This window comes from Thermobia domestica, chromosome 1 (assembly GCF_964235325.1).
Source record: "Thermobia domestica chromosome 1, izTheDome1.hap1.1, whole genome shotgun sequence".
NCBI lineage: Eukaryota > Metazoa > Arthropoda > Insecta > Zygentoma > Lepismatidae > Thermobia > Thermobia domestica.
In genome coordinates, this window is record NC_137454.1 from 114,130,410 (window position 1) to 114,152,453 (window position 22,044).

Consider the following 22,044-nt stretch of genomic DNA (forward strand, 5'->3'; position numbering starts at 1 on the left):
CATTTGGAACACAACAGAGTGAATTTTGATTTAAACGGCATCGGAAGGTCACTGTTCATCTCAGCAAGCTCGAAAACTATGGGTTCAACACTAATATCAGTCATTTTCGATCATTTTAAATCTCACCCTTTCCCAAGTTGCACCGTACTAAATAAAAACCATCCCAGGTCCGAACCTCATCTATGTTGAAAATTTGATTGAAATCGGTCGGGTGGTTCAAGAATTATTAACTCAGAAACATAGTGACTTTCATATATATATATATATATATATATATATATATATATATATATATAAATTTAAAAAGACATTTTCCGTTTCCATTGCTTGGCATGACATTATGCACATTTCACTTTTTCACGTTGACATTTCCATTATAATTACATTGTATAATAAAAGAGTATTCACTATTTGGTTCTTTGTCAGGGGGGCGCGGTGGTTCAGTGGTACAGCGTTCACCTCCGGTGCTTGGGGTCCCTGGTTCGATCCCAGCTCGCGCCGTGTGAACTTTGTGGTGGACGAACATCATGCTCGTGGGTTTTCTCGGGGTTCTCCCGTTTCCTCCCACTTTCTTCATTCCACCATTTCATTCACTTCTCATTATCACCGTCCCCTTTAGCCTAACCGGCATAACCGTGGGACGTTAAACCTTAAAAAAGAAAGAAAAGATTTGGTTCTTTGTCAGCTTCTTAATACGAGCTTAATCTTTTGACTAGTATTTCTGTCTTAAAACTTTGGTACTAAATTTGTTTCGGAACTTGTAAATACTCTCTCTCTCTCTCTCTCTCTCTCTCTTTTCTTTTTTTTTTTTTTTTTTAAGACAGAAATTTTGGTTATTCTTTCTCTGGACTTAATGGATGGACAAAATATAGATTTCTTATTCCATATAAACCATCATCCACATAACAGATTATAAATCCAAATCTTTTACAAAAGGTACTGGAGGAGTATGGACTCTCAATTCCTGAAAACAATTAAGAATTTGCCAACTGTCACAATGTTTTAAAACAAAACTAAAACATTTTCGTGAAAGAGATTACCGGTATCACCTAAAGTATTCATTCGTGTATTTTCTTCTCTATTTGTAAGTTTTTAGGGTCTTTTTTTAAAATTATATTGTTTCTTCTATATATTTTATATACAGTATTATTTCCGCTATAATTGCTTTTGTTGCATGCATGTATTAATTGCTGACTACGAAGCAAGCCAAAGTACATAGAGAAAAATCCGTTCTCCGGACAGCGGTATATTGTACAAATATACGGTATCCTCTTGCTTACTATAGAATTAGAAATCAGTACGGAGATACGTTATCCGTATGCTACATAGGAACTGCCCTTAGATGTTACATCATGCCGTTGCAGGATGTCTGACATCTAACAGTTTTTCGTATATCACATGCATATACTTATGTTACCTTCGTCAGCTATATGTTATATACGTCCATTTGTATGTGAGATCCTGACCGCCTACATTGTTTCATACAGAAAGTACGTATAGATGGAACACTTACACAGAAAGTATTATAAAACATGCGTTTTCAGTTATACGTCTGCTGTACGTTAAGTCCAAAAACTACAGGACTTACGCATGTAACCTATCTTTTTAAGTACGCCACCTACATTTTTTTTTCTCAGTGTATCTTATGTATTTTGATTCGTAGTATAGCGAGAAACTGTTTCAACTCCTTCTACTCTATAGAAGTTCTGATGAACACGTACTCAGCATCAGAAAATCTTTGAGTTTAACGTCCCACGGTTATACCCTTTAGGCTAAGGGAGTCGGATGATTAAGACAAGTGAATGATGATAGAAGAATTGCTGCGATGATAATATTATCAGTGCCTCGGACAGGGTGTTATCAATCACAAACTTACTTGGTTGGGGATTGAACTAGGGACCCCAAGCACCATAGAGGGGAAACGCTCTACCACTGAGCTACCTTGCCCCCCCTGTTCAGCATCAGAATTTTCACTCAAGCGTACTATGAATCAAAGGCAAATGTTTGTCATAATATGACTTAATTTACAACCCTGTCTAATATAGTTGAAACTCGTATTAAACTTGATCATTATGTATATATCAATCAAGAGTGCATGCAGGGACTCTTTTGGTAGGTAGTGCGATTGTTTTTTGTTTTTTTTTAGTTTAACGTTCCACGATTATGCACCAAAGCTAAAAGAGAAGGTGATGATAAGATGAATGGTATTGGTGAAATGAAGAAAATGGGAGGAAACAGAACCCTAAGAAAACCCTCGTACACGGTGTTTGTCCACCAAAAAGCCAATAAGTTAATACATACTGTATGTGCTATGTTCTATTTTTTGACGTTACTCACTGTCAGTAACGTCATTTCATGTTTTTCTTTGGAGGGCGGGGGCCAGCAAGATTCTTCGATATAAGTTGATTTGCATGTGTTTCATTAGATAATTTTTAGACTTACAAACTATGCTATGCATAAGTGTCGGAAGTCTTATAGAACGACTTGGACTGTTGACAGGTATCAGACCAAAAATGGTAAGATGTAGGGAACGAGGTTTATTGCAATCGATTTAGGGTCCCAAGGATAGGTTCCATTTCCTCTGTTAACTTTACTCAAACCGGAAGGAGTTCAAATTAATCATTTCCAATTTCATTGTTTATCGCCATAGAACAAAAAGGGTAACAGATAAGGAGAAGCTTTCTTATTTGCTAACGATTCAGTGGCTCAAGCCAACATATTATGACTAATCACAAAACTCTACGATAACCAGAAGTGGTTCAAATTTACTATTGCTTCCGGTTTTAACGTTTACCAACCATAGAACGAAAATGGTAACAAATTGCGAGAAGCAGTTTTCTTGCAAACAATAAAATGGGAGGAGCAATTCAGCATATTATGATTATCCACAATACTTAGTGTTTAGTAGTAATGGTTTCTGCCTAGACTCACAGGGCTGCGCAGTTTCTTTTACACGAAAATAATTGTCACAGTTTGAGAGAAAACACGGAATTTGACGTCTGGAATATGCGTTACACAAGCGTGAAGATATTTTTAACATGTATTTGCAAGGGCGCCCATCAGGGGGGCAAGGTAGGGCAATCTCCCCCCTCTGGAGGAAATTGTACTTCGGAAGATCGAAAACACAATAGACTTTTTAGAATAGTTACCACAAAATTTGAGACTACATTTGAAATGTCGCTTTTACTTGCCCCCTCCCCCCAGAAACTACAATATAGGCGCCCTTGTGTATATGAATTGTCCAATTCAAAATTAGCCAGGATCTGTCTGGTTTTGAAATTTTATGTCATGATCAGGGCCCGGATCTTGTTGACAAGTCAACTTTTTTCTGTTACGCATAGGACAAGGCAAGTTCAAATAAAATCGTTATCCATCAACTCTAGGTTCTAAAAATATACTTTTTTAGGGTCAACTTTTGGTCGCTTTTTGCCGTTTTGAAATTTCAGGTCATTTTTTAATATTTTAAGGTAACTTTTAGGTTACTTATGGTCTTTTTATTATTTTTCTTCTACATAAGGAAATCTTTAAATGAACACGGTTTACGAATATGGAAAAGACGAAGTTGAATAATCTCTTTTCTTGCTTCCTGACTATTGGGGTGGGTGGAAAAACTGCATTCTTAACAAGCTAATGAAAACTAAGCTGTAGCTGGTTAACGAAAGGTGGGGGTTGGTAGGTGGCCAAACAGATAGTTTTGGGTTGTTGACCACAAAGGATGTGATCACGTGAATAACTAACAATGGATTAGAAGGCGTACAAGAATTTTAAACAGGTTTCTATCTATTATTTTCATGTAGTCTACACTTGCGAACTTTTATTGTTTAAGAGTGCTTCCTAGTTTCAACTCGCGAGTGAATTGACGCTTTCAATACTTACAATACCGTACAATGGGCTGATCAATAGAAATAAATGATCAATGGACTGCAACTAAGTGAAATAATACTTTTTGAATATGAGTGAGAAATGTCAATTAAAAATCTAATGGATATTAAAAAATATCAATGTTTAACGAAATAAACGTTTAAGAAAACGCAAGTTTTAAGGTCAATTTTTGTGATTTTTAGGGTCATTTTACAGGAATTTTAGTGTCATTTTATAGGTCACTTTTTAGAAAATTTTCGGTCAACAACATCCGGGCCCTGGTCATGATAAACAACCAAATGCAATCGGAGGAGGGGGAAGGGTGACCCTCTCATAATTTGTACGTGAGACATACTGGCGACAATCATATTTGGATTGGCGAGTCCGTCTGACTGAAATTTTGCGGCCTCCCTGCACTAGTCAGACGACAGCACTCAGAGTGGTTATTAAGAGATAAAGAAAATTTATAATATTTATTTATTTATTTACTTTTTATTTATTTATTTATTTATATCGTCTAAAGAGAAGACATACATCAATCGATCAAAATGAGATGCTTTAGGGAAATTCTTATGTGTAGTTTTCGAAAAAATGAGGAAAATGAAGTTTCTGGCGCTAAAAATATATCATTCGTTTCCAATAAGAATTGAGTACTTAATATATTTATTATAGTTTATAAAACCATACGATGTGCATCAATAATAATTATTTTAGATGAAGCAATAAGGTGTGTATATCTATATTAGCGACTTCGTTTGTGTGTCGATCATTTGCTCCACCTTGGAAAAAATCCTGCAGACGTTTCTGATTATGAATAATAGAAACTCGGGCTACTACGAATACGATATTTCTTTTGTTTAATAACTTTTTATCACCAGTCGACCATTGAATAAATACGAATCAACTATATCCCCTACAATTGCAGTTATTGAGTTTATTTTATAAATATGAGAACTAAATAAAACAAATAACCATTTCGGAGTAGAGGCGATTTACGAGTTTCCCTATTGTTGCCTTGATGTTGTCCAGCGCAAAAGTTTCGGCGGAACCAAGACTATCTCGAAACAATAGGGAAAATAAGTAATCTGTAAGCAATTTAATCTCAATTTCTAATTTAATCTAACAGTAATGTAAAAGAAGAAAAACTAAATTGCTTTAATCGACAGCGGAAAAATACAGTTGTAGTGTAAATTCAAATACTTCTCTGCACAACTACATACGTAAAGCTCTTCTCCGTTCGGGAAAACCAAGGACTGAGTAAAGATAAAATTTAACTCTTTCCAGACTTCAGCACATGCAGAGGATGATATAATCAGTACTACTCTTCTAAATTAATCCAACCCCCACCCGCAGGTTTTCCAAACTACTCATTTTTCCCCTAGAAAGTACTCTTTGTCGACGTTTCAAACCCAAAAAGAATGGAACAAAAGTAGAACGAGAAAGAATTCGAGCCCCCAACTGGGAATCAAATCTGGATTATCCAGTTGGTAAGTAGATATCTTACAGACTACGCCACTGGTAATCTGCAAGGTGTATATACGTATATTTTAAAAACCTGGGTTATTAGTGCAATTTTCCAGGATTGATTAGTCCGAATCCAGTGAACTTTCTCTGTATGTGTGCCCCTGATATCAATCCTTATTTTAAAATGAAATCAACCATATTATTCATACTGCGCTGAGTTATAGTCTAATAACAACGTTCTGGCATCACATTTGCCAATAATTTACTGTACTTTTACTAGAAAATCTTACAGTTAAGTTCCTTCTCATGATTCACTTCAAATCACTTGAAATAAAAAATGCTTGAAAAATGTTTCGTTTTGCAGGTAAAATTACGGGAAAAATGGGACAGTATAGAAAGTGTTTCTGAAGGCATTAAGAAACGAAAAACTACAACTAAAAGTACTTTCTTCTCTTTCTTTTAGAGCTAATGGAGGATTGGGTAAAAGACCCAGCCGTCGATGGAGTAACGTTCCACGTCAAATATTTAGGAAGTAGTATTGTTCAGAGTCCTAGCGGCGAAGAAGCTACTTCCGAAGCTATCAAAACTGTAATCACAATGGTAAGCTATTATTTAATTATTTTCATATGATTTGCTCTATTTTACTTGACAAACATTGGTTTTAGTGTCTTAAATATTGTGATTTATAGATACATAACAACTCTTCTTTGGAGTTAACTCGATGTTACACATATATAACTTTGACTCTTGTTTAATTCCCAAAACTTATGCAATATTCTCCGTAAATCAAACATTTTTTTCAGTTGATTTCATTATGAATTGAGTTCCTTTTAAGTGACTACAGAAAAACGTGGAATCCAAACCAAATTAGCATCCATCACCATAGGCGTAATTAGAGAGGGGTCAGGGATGTCAGACCACCTCGTACACTGTTGCTGCCTACAATACTGTTGAACCACAGTTAAGGTTCTTTCAATTCTCATAAGTAAGGAGACATGCCTCTTCTCCTGGCACAACGGGCACGGGAATATATTCTGTGATGACAAATGAAAACTGAGATCGAAATTTCTCTTCTAGGCTCGAAATTTTCCATTTCTTATTTTAAATTTCCGTTAATCAAAGAGCATTGTCAGTGTTATATATTTTCGGTTTTTGTTATGAGATGATCTTATTTATTAAGACAGGGTACAAAGTTTTCTGAAAACAATTTATATTATAGTCGCTCGTAATCCACTTCCCATTAATACCCCTTTAATATTAATAAAATTTAACAAATATACACCAATAACAAATAAAAAACATTATATATCTAATATAAAACATGGTGGTAAATCTTATAATCAAGTTAAATTTAGATTTTGATTTGGTTTATATTGAGGTGATCTAATAAATTGTGTTCAGAGAGTTATGATGTTAAGACTTAAAGAAAAAAAGAATAATCTAGTAGTGATACGGACATACACATACCAGGGGCGTCACTTAGGGGGGCAGGAGGAGGCAATTGCCCCCCCCCCCCAAAAAGTTTGAGGAATGCATATACTTTAATCGATTGTCCACTAATATACTAGTACAAAACGCGAAAGCCTTATGTCGGTGGTGCTCTTACCCCTCCCCCAAGCGAAGTCCGAAATGACGCCCCTGACACATACCCACCAACTACTTCACATCCAACTGAACAAGAGGTAGAAGGGAAGAAATTAGAGTGGTAACACGATGTGTGAACGTGAAATAAAAACAAGGATAGAAATGGAGAAAGAAGCATTTAAGATTAAGAAAAGCCTATTTTGTGGGTCCTTGAATAAAGAAGAGAGAAAGACCCATAAAATGCCCTGTGTGATGTATTGTATTATATGGGACAGAAACATAGATACACCTATTACTCAAAAGTGATGATAAAAAGAATGTAAGTTCCACTATATGTGTGTAGAGAAGAATTAGCTGGGTCGAACGGAATACGAATGAAAAAGTATTAAAAATAGCGAAAGAAAAAAAGAACAATTTTAAATGTAATTGAGAAGAAGAAGGGAAACTGGTGTGCTTGAGGGTGTGGTAGCAGTAAAAAGAGGGAGAGGCGAAAGAGACTACCGTTGATAGACGGTATTAAAACAGAAAAGTTGTGCGTGAAGACGAAGAGGTTACCTGAAGACCGTGTTGCATGGAAGTTTCTCAGTTGCGGCACGAGGTCTGCCAATAATGGCAGATTATCTATGATGAAGATGATTGAGCGCTTTTCCTATCTGTCCCCGCTTCCTGTATTTAAGTACAGAAACCACTTATAAAAGATGATAGAAAAATTATAAACTATTTTTAAAAAGAGTATTATTGTTGATGGAACGATAGACTACTATTTTAATTATTTGTTTGGAATGTGAGTAGTTGAAAGTGAAACACCACAGTTAGTAAATTTCTTTTTCTTCGTCCTTACAGGCAAAGGCTAGTGGTAAAAAACTCCAACAAGTTTCTCTCACAGTAAATTTGGACGGAATCAAAATGGTCGATATGGCGACTGAAGAAATCCACTTAGAAGTCTCTATATACAGGTAAGTTTACTCTTAAAAAGAAATAAACACAATAACTTTGCTATTATTAATTTAAATATTTTCAAAAACAAGTTTAAAACGTCTAAAATGTTAAGAAAACAATCATTTTCCAAAAAACACATTTGTGTATCCAAAAATGGAGGTAAACCAGTCACGAGAATTTCAAGGAAATATCTTCCAAAGAAAGTATGTTGCGGACTCGCTCCTACTCCTGTGGAGTGTTGAACTACAAAAGGGGAAGAATAAATGTAATATGAAGAAATACATGTTAAGAACAAATGCAGCAATAGATATACTATTTTCTCCTTACATTTTATATAATTAACGAGATCCTGAAATGTAATTAATAGAAATAGCTTAATAAGAGGCGTTGAATTTGGCCTACTCGTTATTCGTTGAATTTTGCAGCCCTCAGCACTTTTTGTCAAAAATTCTTTTCAAGAGATATGTATTAGATTTTATAACGAAAGCTGTTATAGGGTTACGCCTTCTTTTGGGGAAAATAAATTGGAACAGGCAAATAAAGAAGAATGTGAAGGTATATTAGAGTATATGATCTGCACACATATCGCCTTGCAAGGATGTAGGCTAATAAATATATAAGTAACTGACATTTAAGAATTCGCATTATTTTCTATTTTTAGTTGTGAGCAAAGCTTTATGGGGTATACTTGACTGTTATTTATACCAAACAATCTACGAGGTGTCTTCAAGAAGTATCGAACCATTTGATTGGCAAAAATACATTTCTTGGTTTGAAAATCCGAAACACTAATCCCCTTCAAAGTAGTCTCCTTGGTAACGCATATACTTCTTCCAGTGCTCCTGCCATTGTTGGAAACACTTCTGGGACGCAGTTTTTGGAACGAGGAGCAACCGTGTCATCGCATTCCGTATAACGTCTTTTTTTTTTTTTTTTTACTCAAATCGGGTCCCTTTTAGTGGCATTTTAAGCTTAGAAAATAACCAAAAGTCACATGGAGTCATGTCGGGTGAGTAGGGAGCCTGGCGACACACAGGAATGTTGTGTTTGGGGATGAAAGCCTGAATTAAATTTTGCGGACACTCTCCTCATGCCTAAATTATCGTTCAAAATTGAATGTAGAGATCCGATTGAATGGTATCGCTTGGGTATCACAAAGCTTTTGGCAAAATTTGATTCGATATCACTACTCAAGTTTTTCGGTCATTTTACAAAAAAAAAAAAAAAAATCACAACTGCGCATGAGTATCCCCTCTGCATCTATACTGAAGAAAGTCTCCCACGCTTCATTGGTTTACACGGGAGAAAGTAAAGTTCGATACTTTTTGAACACACCTCGTATCTATTCGAAAATAGTTTTATGAGTGTATGCATTTTCCAAAATAATAAATAAAAAAAATTAGCAGAAGTGTTGCTATACTTGTCGTACTTGTCACTATTACCATACATTTACTAATTATATTTGAAATAAAAATAATGATAAACAAGGGCGTCATTCAGGAAGGTCAGAAACATATTTTTAATGTTTTGTACAGGATTAATATATTAATAAAAACGTGAAACTCTTTATGTTGGTAGGGAGGGTGCCCCTCTCATTCTCGGCGAAAAAGCGACGCTGCTGTCAATAATAAATGAAATGTTCTGTATACAAGGAATATAAAACTGAAAACATTGTAATATTTTTCCCTAATAAATGGCTTCTGTTAGCGATAATAATTTAAAGTATTTTTTGTTTTATTTCATTGTACGCAGGATCTCCCACTGCTCAACTGATTCCACCCATGACCACGTCTTCGCTTTTATTGCAACAAATAGCAACGAAACAATGGAGTGCCATGTATTCCTGTGCCCTAAGAGAAAAATGGTAAGCTTTCACTAACATTTTGGCAAAGTCACGCAGATATTTGCAGCTATATTTCTTGCTGTATACAAAAATAAAATACTATTATTAAACTACTATATTATTTACTACTACTATTAAAATACAACTATTGTAAAACAAGTTATTCTGAGTGTTGTGTTCACTCGTGAGTTATTACAAGCCACTTAAAAAGGAATCACAAAAATGTCAAAATCCTCCCTTTCCCTTAGAAAAAAAAAAAAAAAACAAGAAGTTCACAAATTGCATATATTTTCGCTATATAAAATACATAGATGATAATTGATGATAATGTGATTACAAGCGGTAATTTCTACTATACTGTACAGAAATTTTTACTTATTGGTATGGCTACACACGAATCAAAACTAACTAACCTCTTCAAAGCTACGTATAAAGGATTACAAATAAGGGCTTATAAAAGTTTAGTATTATCATACATTTTTTTTAGTCATACAAAACTATAGAGAAATAAAGTTTCCCCCAAAACAACACATACCACTAATCATTGCGTCAGATGTCTCAATTACAACTTCGCTTAGGTGACAGTACTGTATAGCATATAGTAGATCGTTTATATTTCTCCTTTACTTTTTTCATTCTAAGCTGTGAAATGCACTGAACAGAAAGGATATTTCAAGTTCGTAACTTTCTTTATTTCGATTCAGTGAGTATGAAAGTGGCATGCAAAAATTTGATTAAACTAAAGCAACAGAAAGTTGTTTCCCAATGGAACTTGCAGGAAAAAAAAAAAAAACTCTTTATCCACGTTTATATAATGTATTTATTGCTATGTACGATAAAAGATGAAGTACACGAGCTTCAATAGAAGATTCTCCAATTTTTCCAATATACTCACAGGCAGCGACATAAAAAAAAAAAAAAAAAAAAAAAAAAAAAAAAAAAACTGAAACTTTGTTCAAAGACACTGTATCAATAATCAAAGGATGCTCCGTGCATTAGAAAAGAAATACAGTTTCATTCATTTATTAAGAACACTTAATTTTACATCTCAGAAATGTACTTCTAACAATTAAACTTTCTTAATAGCAACAATCAGTAGCGGATCTAACCCGGGACCAGGAGGCCTAGGCTACCCAGTTTTTTGAGTGACAAAAGTAATTTAAGCTTTTATTTATTTATTTTTCAAAGTTTATAGTAAACTTATGATATACCTATCGCAGTCTGGGTTCTAGCTGCCCCTCAGTTTTTGCCTTCTAGATCCGCCACTGTAAACAATTCAACATCCGTCTCTAAGATTGGAATTATTTTACATTGTATCAGAAAGAATCATCCGATTTTTAAACGAATGAGCATAGAACCAGATTTAATTTCAAAATACATGCCGGTAGCCAACCCAAAAATGTAAGGGGGACGGTAAAAGTTAGGGGGGGCTCGATCCAACCATATTCTAGTTCATTTGCAAGCCTACCATGAAAATTTTAAGGAGGCAGTAAAAATTTAGGGGGCCTAGACCCCTCTTGGATACGGACCTGGTCTGAATATGAAATCCTATTTACACAATTTTTACAATTGCTCGGTATGTCCACCTTTGGACACACTTCACACGTAAAAACTGTTAGAACCATTTAATATGTTCGTTGGTAAACAGGGCGACCTGTGGATTTTATTTTACATAAATAACCACTGCTGTAAATTATTTATGTGAAGGCCAAAGCCGAATGCTTTGAGCAGCGGGAAGTGCAGTACCACAAAAATCACGATGCACAGTTCTAACGGAATCCAGGCCCACAACAAGACGAGGGCTAGGGGGGCCTGCTCCCCCCAAACTTTTCGTGGTCCTTCCAAACCTTAACACAAAATGCTATTATTAATACAAAAAACACAATTTAGCTATTGATAAGAGAATGTTTAATGACTCCCCCCCCCCTTCCTAATCTATTCATGGTCTCCCAAAACCTTTGTGGCCGGTTGCGAGCCTGACGGAATCACATTTGTAGCAGAAAACGCAGAATCTTTTCTGTTGCTAAGTCGCGCCATCTTGTTGCACCTAGGAGGTACTTACATTCAACTAACAAGTAAGTAAAATAGAGTCGTAAGTAAAACTTTGTGTTCCGGCTTTTGCTTTAAAATTTACTTTACGTTCTATGTTCATTGGTTTGAGCCTTTTAAAATCGGATGATTCATGCTGTATTTCGCTTTAATCAAGCATTGTTGAAACCTTTTGGCACACCTTCACATTTAGCTTTTATTTTTCAGGCTCAAGCAGTAACGCTCACAATTGCCCAATCTTTCAACACTGCCTACGAGATGTGGCAAATGTCTCAAGAGAACGAAATATCCTCAAGGATAGCATCGAGTCAACCAGATACGCGGAATGAAGTAGATAGGAAAACTTCAGGTAAGGATTTGACAAGAAAACTAAAACCACATGTATTATTACCAGCAAAAGTGCACACCCAATTCTTTATAGGATGTAACACACTATACTTTCCAGAAAACTGCATTCAAAGTTGTCAGTTCATTCAACCCAAACTTAACAAAAGAACATCGAAGGAAACCACTATACAACATACTTCACTTCGCTTTACCTGAAAAACTCCAATCATGATGGCATGATGAACTTAAAATTATTTAGTTCAAAGTAGCTACCACCAAATTCAGTCTATTGCCCTAACGTTTGACCAAAAAAGAAAAGCAAGAGAAACAACGATAACGTCCTCTTGAGTACCGAGGAAAATATTTTTATTGACAGATACAGTGTCACTGAAAATCTCCCGACCGGTGGTTGCATTTATTACATTGTACTGTATATATATATATATATATAAAAAAAAAAAAAAAGCCGTATACAATTCCTCGGAAATATATAGTCTGGTCAAAGGTTCTGCCCCAAACATGTACAAAAAATGCCAGTAGTAAGCAATGATGTATGCAACTAATCTAGCATTGTTATGAAATCTTAATGTTAATTGAACTTACACCATTATTGTACTTTGTTTCTTGCACAGTGCAGATGGAATGGGGAAAGAAAGAAGATATTGTTACACTTTTGGCCTTCACAAGTGCGGACATACCTCGGCTACAATCTTTAAGTTATTGCAGAAGCTGAACTCTCACACAAATTCAGTGTGTCGTACGATACAGCGATATACTAAAATATCGTCTGCCGATGATTAAGCCTCTCACTACTAGACCTCGCTCCGTTAGGACACCGTGTCATTAAGCCAAGAATCACTCGAAATCCTGTCCGTAAACAGAAACTTCTGGCTCTTCAAATGAACATGTTGCAATCTTCAATGAAAAGTGATCAATAAAGACCTAGGACTGCATGCCTATCGCAGAACACGCAAGCGGTTAAATCAGCGCTTGATCAGAATGCAACGTAACAGATCGAAGTTGCTTCTACAGTAGTACGCTGATAAAAAGCATCGACAAAAATAGACAGAATGATAGAATGTATGCTACAACCAGTGCTGCAGCATGTGAACAAGTTCCCCAAGTCCAGTGAGGCCATCACCCTGTATCAGTGAAAGTCTGGCTGGGTTGTGTCGTACCTGGGTTCCACTGACGTCCATTTTTTGCCAAAACGGTGTAAAAACGGTAGCCAAAATGTACCAGGAGGACATTCTCGACAAGCTGATGAAACCCCTTGGCACCACCATTTTCAAAAATAAGCTGTGGGTGTTCCAACGATGACGTATCAGATTACTGTGGAGTCCTTTTTTTCAGTTGTAAAGGTAGAAAAATGCAAATTTGTTGAAACCACCTCTTAACATGTCTATTTTTTTTCTCTCCTTAACTTCACGATGCTTATTGTCTCTTTGCTTTGTTTTGCAGCCTATCACAACAACGTAAACGAACAACCCAGCAGCAACAGGAACATAAAAGGAAGCAGCAGAAGTCTGCTCATAGATCTCTCTCCGGACAATGATGTCATCACTGATAACGTCAAATCATGGGTAAGAGCTCAATTATTTTCCCCATCCAATGTAATTTTATACCAAAAATACTTTTTAAACTTTATTATACATTATTTACTAGTAGTATGTGATTTACCGTTACGAGAAATCAAATAACAATAGATATAATCTGATGTAAACGACTGGCATTTTTCTAATACACATAAAGTACATAAAATAGTAATAATAAGTTAACCTATTCAGGCCCGTATACACGGAGGCACGGGACACCGGCCCCCCTAAACTGTTAATACTCTTCTAAAATTTTCACGGTATGCATGCAAATGAACTATAATATGGTGATGAACTACAGGGTGATGCACAATTATATCCCTATTTTCATTTCACTATTATTCTGTCATTAACAATGTTACATGGTTGCTGGCTATCCTATTATGTAGTATGGTCCTTGCCATTTCATTCAACGTAGGTACCACCATTATCAGCACACCGTTGCATTCGGAGCCCAACGTTTCTCACAGACCGTTTCAACATGTCGTTTGGTGCCCGCGCACACTCTTCCTTAATGACTGCTTCCAAAAGTGTCCAAGTCACGCGGTTTTCTGGCATACACTTTCTCCTTTAAATACCCGCAGAGGACAAAATCCAGTGGGTCAAGTATGGATTTCTCGGTGGCCACTCAACATAACCGACGTCCAGTAACGTGGCCTGGAAAAGCAATGTCAAGCCATTCTCGCGAAATCAACGCAAAATGGGGAGGTTCCCCATTATGCATAAAGTAAAAATTGTCCACTCCGTCCCAGGTTGAAACAATGGGACAAACAAACGTTTCTAGCATATGCACATACCTTTCCACATTCATTGTTTCACGAAGAATGTAAGGACCGATAAGAGTGTCATCACGAATACCACAGCACACAGTCAGTGAAGGACGTTACTGCAATTTTTCAAATGTAGCTCCAGGGCTGTCGCTAGTAGAGCCCCACTAATGGCAGTTATGGAGATTTAAGAACTACCCACATGGAACATTGCTTCATCTGACTACAGAATGTTACTCAGGATATCTGGTTCTTCCATCCATTGTAATGTGGATTCAGCAAACTCCATCCTAACATCACAGTCTCCGGTGACAATGCCTGAACGAAATGTGGTTTTCATGGTCTCCAGTTGTTCTTCATTAGCCATTGGGCCGAAGCATACAATAAACCAGATTCCTTATGATATTGTCTCCCTTTCTTCCATCTCCACCATCTTTGCACCATTACACGCGACTGGCATTATTCCATCCTCGCTGCAATCCGAGCACGGTCGGCAATGTTCAATCTCTGCGCCATCTTTACTTAATTACTGGCTAGACCTACAATAAACAACAACAGTACTGGCATAGAATAGAGTATAACAGTAAAGTTATTTATATTAGGTTACATCATTTGTAAAATAAAATAAAATAACAGTAAAATAAAAATAGGGACATAATAATGGATCACCCGGTATAATATCGTTGGAGCGGTCCCCTAACTTCTACCGCCCCCCTACATTTTTTGGATGGCTACCGGCCTGAAACTATTCCCGAAAAACAAAAACTATCAACTACATATGATTAGCAACGAACGACATACCTTCTAATCACATTAAAATTAGTTTCTCTTAAGTTTTTCGAAAACTACGCATGACAATTCACTTTCAAGCAACTTATTTTCTTTCATCTCCATATGATTTATCGATTGATGCACACCTTATCTACAGACAATATCGTAGTAAAACAAAAATTAAAGTTCAAGAGTTCATTCATAGCTGTAGGATATATCTCATTACCCATACTCTGTATAGGGCTACTGTCGTCTTGTTAGTGTCATAATAAAATCCTTGATTAGAGTATATTTATGGGCCAGTTTCATCTTGATAAGAATTGTGATTACATTTAGTACACATTTTAGGTGTAGAAAAATTTGTATCGATTTTTTCGAAAACTACGCATGAGAATTTACAATCACCTATTCCATTTTGTTCAGTTCAATGGAATCTATCAATTGTACAGTCAGAAACAATATTAAAGTATAGGTTGGAGATACACGAAAGGTTGGCAAGATGGCGTAGAATGTTTTACATCATAGAGCGTCATGCTCCTTAATTATTTCAATTTAATTATTAACAACAATTTCCATTCTGGACACAATATAGTGCATTACAATTTTTATAGTGTTTTACATAATTTTTTGTATGTTCTACGCTTCTGCCTTCCTTTTTCAATAACAAACTAGTGTGGAAACAGAACTATCTGAAACAGGCCAATTCGTCCATTTTGGAACGGGCCATCTTTTTACAATTATAATACCAACAAGAAGATTTAAGACAATTTTAGTGAAACAGTCAACTTGGCCTTAGTGCTGTGACTTTAATTTTAAAATCTCCCGCAAGGGAGATGCATAGATAGATAGATACACGAAATTATAGCTCTAAGCTATACTTAATATTGTTTCTGACTGTACGAGTATATAAGTTTTTATCTTTGAACTTTCTTTTAAAAAATAAATAAATGTTGATAACATTGTTGAATATCCAGTATTTACTGTGCGATGGTTTCATGAATACGGAGTTTTCCTTCGTACCAAATAGTTGAAAATCTTAAGCTCCATGTTGTTATTATCCAGAAAATATACTTGCTTTTTAGAAGCCCACTTCTTCGTTAATTTAGGTTCAAACCCTGCTCCCGCCACGTAAACTTTGTGGTGGACAAACACCATGTGCGTGGGTTTCCCTTTGGTTCTCCCGTTTCCTCCCACTTTCTTCATTCCAACATTTCATTCATTTCTCATCATCACCGTCTCCTTTAGCCTACCCGGCATAACCGTGGGACGTAAAACTCAAAAATTTCCTTTCCTTTCATTTTCATTTTTCTTCGTTAATTTATATCATGATTCAGAATCTAAAAATAAAATTACATTTTTACAGTACAGCTCAGAAATTAGAATACAGTAACTGGAGGGGGAAAACAGTATAAAGGATATAATTACACTTACTGTTACATAAAACGGTAGTAACTTTTGTGGTAAATCATCAGAAAAAAGAAAACCTGTATATTTCATGTGTAACGGCCCGTTCCGTTACAGAAGCTTTCCCCCTTCAAATAATACCTCCCAGGTGATATGTTATTCTTTCTTGTTAATGTCATTTAAAGCTAATATGACATATTCCATGTTATATAGTTATTTCTTTTCAATTGTGTTGTTTTGCACATGGTTCTTTATATGTTTATGTTGTTATATTTTTAATATAATTTATTGCATTTTAAACTAATCAAAATGGTGGGTATTGAAGAATTCTATACCCAAAAAAAGAAAGAATTTTCAAAATTGATAAATATGCATATGACAAATACGTAATCTGTATAATTATTGCCGGTATTCAGTTCTACAGCAACAAAACATACCTTTATCTTGAAATCCCTTGCCTTAAGTAACAAATCAGTTGAATAAACTACTTATATTTGTATTTAAGGCTACTTAATACGATAATATTGTTACCAATGAAATGCTACAACGTACCTTCCATTAGTATATTGCCTTAATCATAAACTTTACTTTTTTCAGGTCTGTTTCGATGACGAAGAATTAGACAATTTGAACTCAGGATTTGCGAGGTGAGAGACATAATAAGAAATAGTAAAATTTACTTTTATGAACAGAATCTGATATTTGTTGAACTCAGAAGACTTTTTAAAAAAATTAAGGAAATTAAATAAATCTGCTCACTGTCGTATTAAAAAAAAATCTGGTTTTATCACCACAGAAATGTATCGATCCTTTGATATGCATATATTGAAAACCAGAACATCACTCAAACCAAAAGCTCACTAAGATTTTCTATTCTGTACTCAAGTCTCAAACAGATGAAAATCGTACAGTTTTTAAAATTCTGTAATATGTTACGATTAAAAAATATATATATATATATATATATATATCGTTTAAGTCTCGAATTCTAGATTTATGTATCTTTTTTCTTTTACATTTCTTAAAAGAATTAAAACACAGAATACTGTAGTGAGACCATATTGTTTAATAGAACAATAGCATGGATACTAGTTATAATAAATCTCTAACACTCATCTGAAGCATCCGAGAAAAAACTAAGTCGTAAATAGTTTCGAGTGAGAAAAAAAAGCTACGTTACTGGAAGAACTACATTTTTGCAACATCTTCCTTGTGGAAATAATGATTGTGACTTAGTAAAGAAATTTTGTTAGACTTCCTTGCTTTATGACAAGAATAATAATCTTACTATCAGTATCTAGACCAGATAAAACAAGAACACGTAAGAAAAATTCCTTATGAATACAAAATTTTGCAAAAATGCAATTCTTTCAAAAACGCGCAGTGATGTTCCTGAGAATTTACTGTTGAAACCTTCTTCAAACTGGTTTCTACACGAAGGCTTCAAGTGACTGCTAGACTTATATTAATATTAAAGAATATTTACGTATTACATGCCCATTAAATATTCCCAATAGCCGAATGATCAGTATGTATGCATACCCCAGGTTCCACTCCCGGTGGGAACAGAATTTTTCGGTTTCTGATCAATCATAATGGAGAGAGAGATTAATCTCCGGTCCTGAAAACTGGAAATCTGTAATGGGATCCAATGTGCTAACCATTCATCACGCAATTAAAATATATCTAGCCAACCATAGCCGTTCGTGTAACATCAGGATGTTTAATTACGATGCCAAAATTATGTTAAAGTTTTGTTCTTATTATATTGCTATCAATAGTAGCATATAAATATACAAAACTGCAAGTAATAACCTAATACAGAAGGATGTTTGTTTATTGCAGAAGTAAACATCCAAAAATTTCATACCTAATAATCTGCAAGTTGTTAGTAAATCTACCGCTCTGGAGACAAAATGTAATTCTTACTTTGCGTTCTTATTCAAAATTTTCAGGGAAAAAAAATAATAAATTAACTTCAAGAGGAAGTTCTAGACGGGTTCAAAGAGGACAGTTTCATGAACATGCTAGAAAAACAATGAAGTGCAGCTGTATTTCTTCTGAACATTTGATGAAGTACATTGCAACCATCTCGGAGATTACCCTACACAATCTCTTCTGTTTCCTCTTTCTCTCTCCTCCAAGCTGAATTTGTTAAATAGAATTAAACGTCCATTTCCAGCACGGAGGTTAGGTAACACATGGGCTCACAGCTCAACGTGGTAGCCGAATGAAACTTCTCAACGAGAATCAAACTCGGGTCTCCCGCATGGAAGACGAAAACCTTACTTATTTACCCACAAATGCACCTTCTCCAGGCTTGAGAACACCATGCGTAATACCAAAATACCGTTGTAAAATTCTGGTGTCCAATGTCTTGTATTCATAATTACTTTTAACACATTATTAATACTATTTTCGTACAAGTCATGCATAATTTTATCAGGTACTTCAAATTTCGCGAAGATTTACTAAATCAAAATTCTCACTGAATACTGTGATTTATGTTAGAAACTACAAATATATATATATATATATATATATATATATATATATATATATATATATATATATATATATATATATATATATATATATATATATATATATATATATATATATTTTAAAATGTCAACACTTAAACGGGTGTTCTTTCTTTTCTTCAGGTTAACTGCAAGTCAACAACAAACATCAACGCACGCCACATCTCAGCATCATATGGGATTACATATCGTCCCCAGCAACTGTACATGGGGTGACGCTCACAAAATTGATCTCCTATGCTCATGATTTCTTCTGTTTAAAAGACTTCTCTATTGTACAAATATGTGATTTTTTTTTCTCATAACAACGCAGAAAGACCATAATTTGATTATGGTTGTCTGTCTCTTTTCGCATGTATTATGCCTGCTGAAATGCATTTTATGTTTGTTTGTTATTGAACGCTACAGATAATGGTTTTTATACAATTATATCTGGGAATACATATGAGAAACCTTACATTAAGATGCCATATAACTGTTATAGATCAAGTAAATTATTGTAAATATTATATAAATGTTTAATTATATATATAAGATTAAATAAATTAGCCATCTATACATGTTAAATTATTTTGAATTTTATTTTCGATTCATTTCTGTTTGGAAATAGTGTCACAAACTTTAACGATGAAAGAACTCAACGCCAATTGTAAGAATCAATCTTCTGATGACTTTGCATCTTACACTTTCTGAGAAACATGTCGAATATCCATTTTTACTTCAAAACTTCTCTGTTTAAGCACATTGTTGAAATATCCGCTTGATATAAACAGTTGCAAAAAAGACCGAAATAATGTTATAGAATGGGTACACACGAGCTTCGGAAGAACAGCGGATACATTAAACTAGAACAGAGACAGACTGTTGAAGTGTTCCTTTTCGAACGACTGAAGGTCATGTAAGTTGTTATTGCAAACAAAACAAAACATCCTTTTGTTTCCCTCATAAGTCAGAGACTAACGCTTGAAATCGTGGATAGACATACTAATATGCTCTACTTGCTGTTGTAGGCCAATATCGTAACTACCCTTCAAATTGAAGATCTAATAAAGTGAAACTTGTCTATGTTGGCCACCATCGATTTTATTGAAAAGTGGCCAACTTACATAAAACAAGTGTGATTGGTGTATTTTTACAATAGGATTTCTAGTATTACTTGATTGTAAAATTTTAATAAGCAATGTTACGACAGGTACTTTAAATATTGCATATAGATTTTTTTTTTTTGGGGGGGGCACATATGCACATTCTAATTTTGCAGTTAACTATCTGTTGTTAATGAGCTACAAGTGTTTCCCTAGGAGCAAAAGGTGTTTTCAGAAAATCTTAAGGAAATTCATATTTTAAAACCTTCACTACCTTTCGAAAGTCGCCAGGTACCAATAGTTGACAATTGAGATGGTTAACTTTAACCTTGAGAATTTTTTGAAATTACTTAAGTTCCCAGAAGCCGATATAGCTAATGGTTTTACCAAAACAGCGTAAACAAATACGTACATCTATTTCCTGAATGCCTGTATGTCCTTTTTCTTATTCACATCTTCCTTCACCAACCACTCCTTTATCAGAGTAGTGTTCTGGCCATTGACCTCCAAGAACAAATCATGAGAATCCATGCTTCTTCCTCTCCAGTCATAAATACAGAACATCTACCTCTCATATGGGAATACGAAATAGTTAAGAAAAAGAGCAAAACGGTATTTTGCGTGGCCAAGATACACAGGTAAATTTATCATTATTATTATAGGATAAACATTGATCAATGCGGCCAACTTCCAAGATAGACAGGTGGCCAACTTACAGAGTAATGAGTAACGAATGTCTTACGAGAAAATGCAGGTTCAAAACGAACCAGGTCAAGATGAGAAGGTGGCCAAGTTGATAGGTTTTACTGTACTGTCCTTTTTAAATTCTAACGAAGTAACAAAACTATAAAGTAACACCAAGTTTGCACTACTAAGTCCCTTAGAATTCCAATAAAAAGCCAACGGTAAATCTACTCATTAGACACACACACTGTTCATGTTAGAAAATTTATTCCCTCGCACATTGAGACATTTTCAACAAATCAAAAATTAAATGAAATGAAATTTTTGAGTTTTACGTGCCAAGGTTATGCCCGCTAGGCTAAAGGAGACGGTGACGATGAGAAATGAATGAAACGGCAAAACCCCGAGAAAACCTACGTACACGATGCTTGTCCACCACAAAGCTCACTTGGCGCGAGCTGCGATCGAACCCAAGACCCCATGCACCAGAGGTGAATGCTCTACACTGAGTCACCGCGGTCCATTTTTTCTTTCAACAAATCTATTAATATTTACACAAATTAATTAAAAAAAACAACAACAAACAAATCTCTGAAAAATCTATTGTACTGATAAATCTTTTTTTTTATATATTCATTTCACTTCCAAACGTTGATATTATTACTTTTTTAATGTAACCCTCCAGACTTCTAATTTTAGAACAATGAAAATTAAAGGTCAAGTAATATAAAATGAATTGTTTCTTTCCTTCTTGCATATTTTTAAAATATCTCCGCATCTTATTAACAAACATTTCTACTCTTCTTTACATCCCATTTTCATCTGACTTCGTAATGCCCCTACTGGTGTCTGATTTCAATTTCTCTCTTTTTTTAAAAAATGCTTGTTAAAATATTTTCTATATTTTAATTACGTGTTGACTTAGCTTAAGCATGAAATATTATTAATAATAATAGCAGTCATCGTCGTCTAGTTCAACGATATTAATAATAATTAAAGAAAGAAAAAAAAAAGCAAAGCTGGAACTGCAGCTGCAGATAATGGAGACTGCAATCAAATGTGAAAATACCGAAGGGCGGGAACCGCTTAAAAAACAACTTCAAGAACAAAGCTTTCAACCGAAACAGA

The 22,044-nt window shown here is 34.9% G+C and overlaps 1 protein-coding gene across 1 annotated transcript in view; it reads left to right on the top strand.

Moving 5' to 3' along the window:
- LOC145688118 (low density lipoprotein receptor adapter protein 1-B-like) overlaps positions 1-19,714 on the top strand; it is a 56,938-nt gene extending 37,224 nt beyond the window's left edge. The window contains exons 2-8 of the mRNA XM_081761882.1: positions 5,789-5,925; positions 7,753-7,865; positions 9,601-9,712; positions 11,948-12,089; positions 13,529-13,650; positions 17,202-17,251; positions 19,271-19,714. Coding sequence (XP_081618008.1) covers positions 5,789-5,925; positions 7,753-7,865; positions 9,601-9,712; positions 11,948-12,089; positions 13,529-13,650; positions 17,202-17,251; positions 19,271-19,394 — 800 coding nt within the window. The 3' untranslated portion in view covers positions 19,395-19,714. The remainder of the gene's footprint in view (positions 1-5,788; positions 5,926-7,752; positions 7,866-9,600; positions 9,713-11,947; positions 12,090-13,528; positions 13,651-17,201; positions 17,252-19,270) is intronic.
- Positions 19,715-22,044: the final 2,330 nt, after the last annotated feature.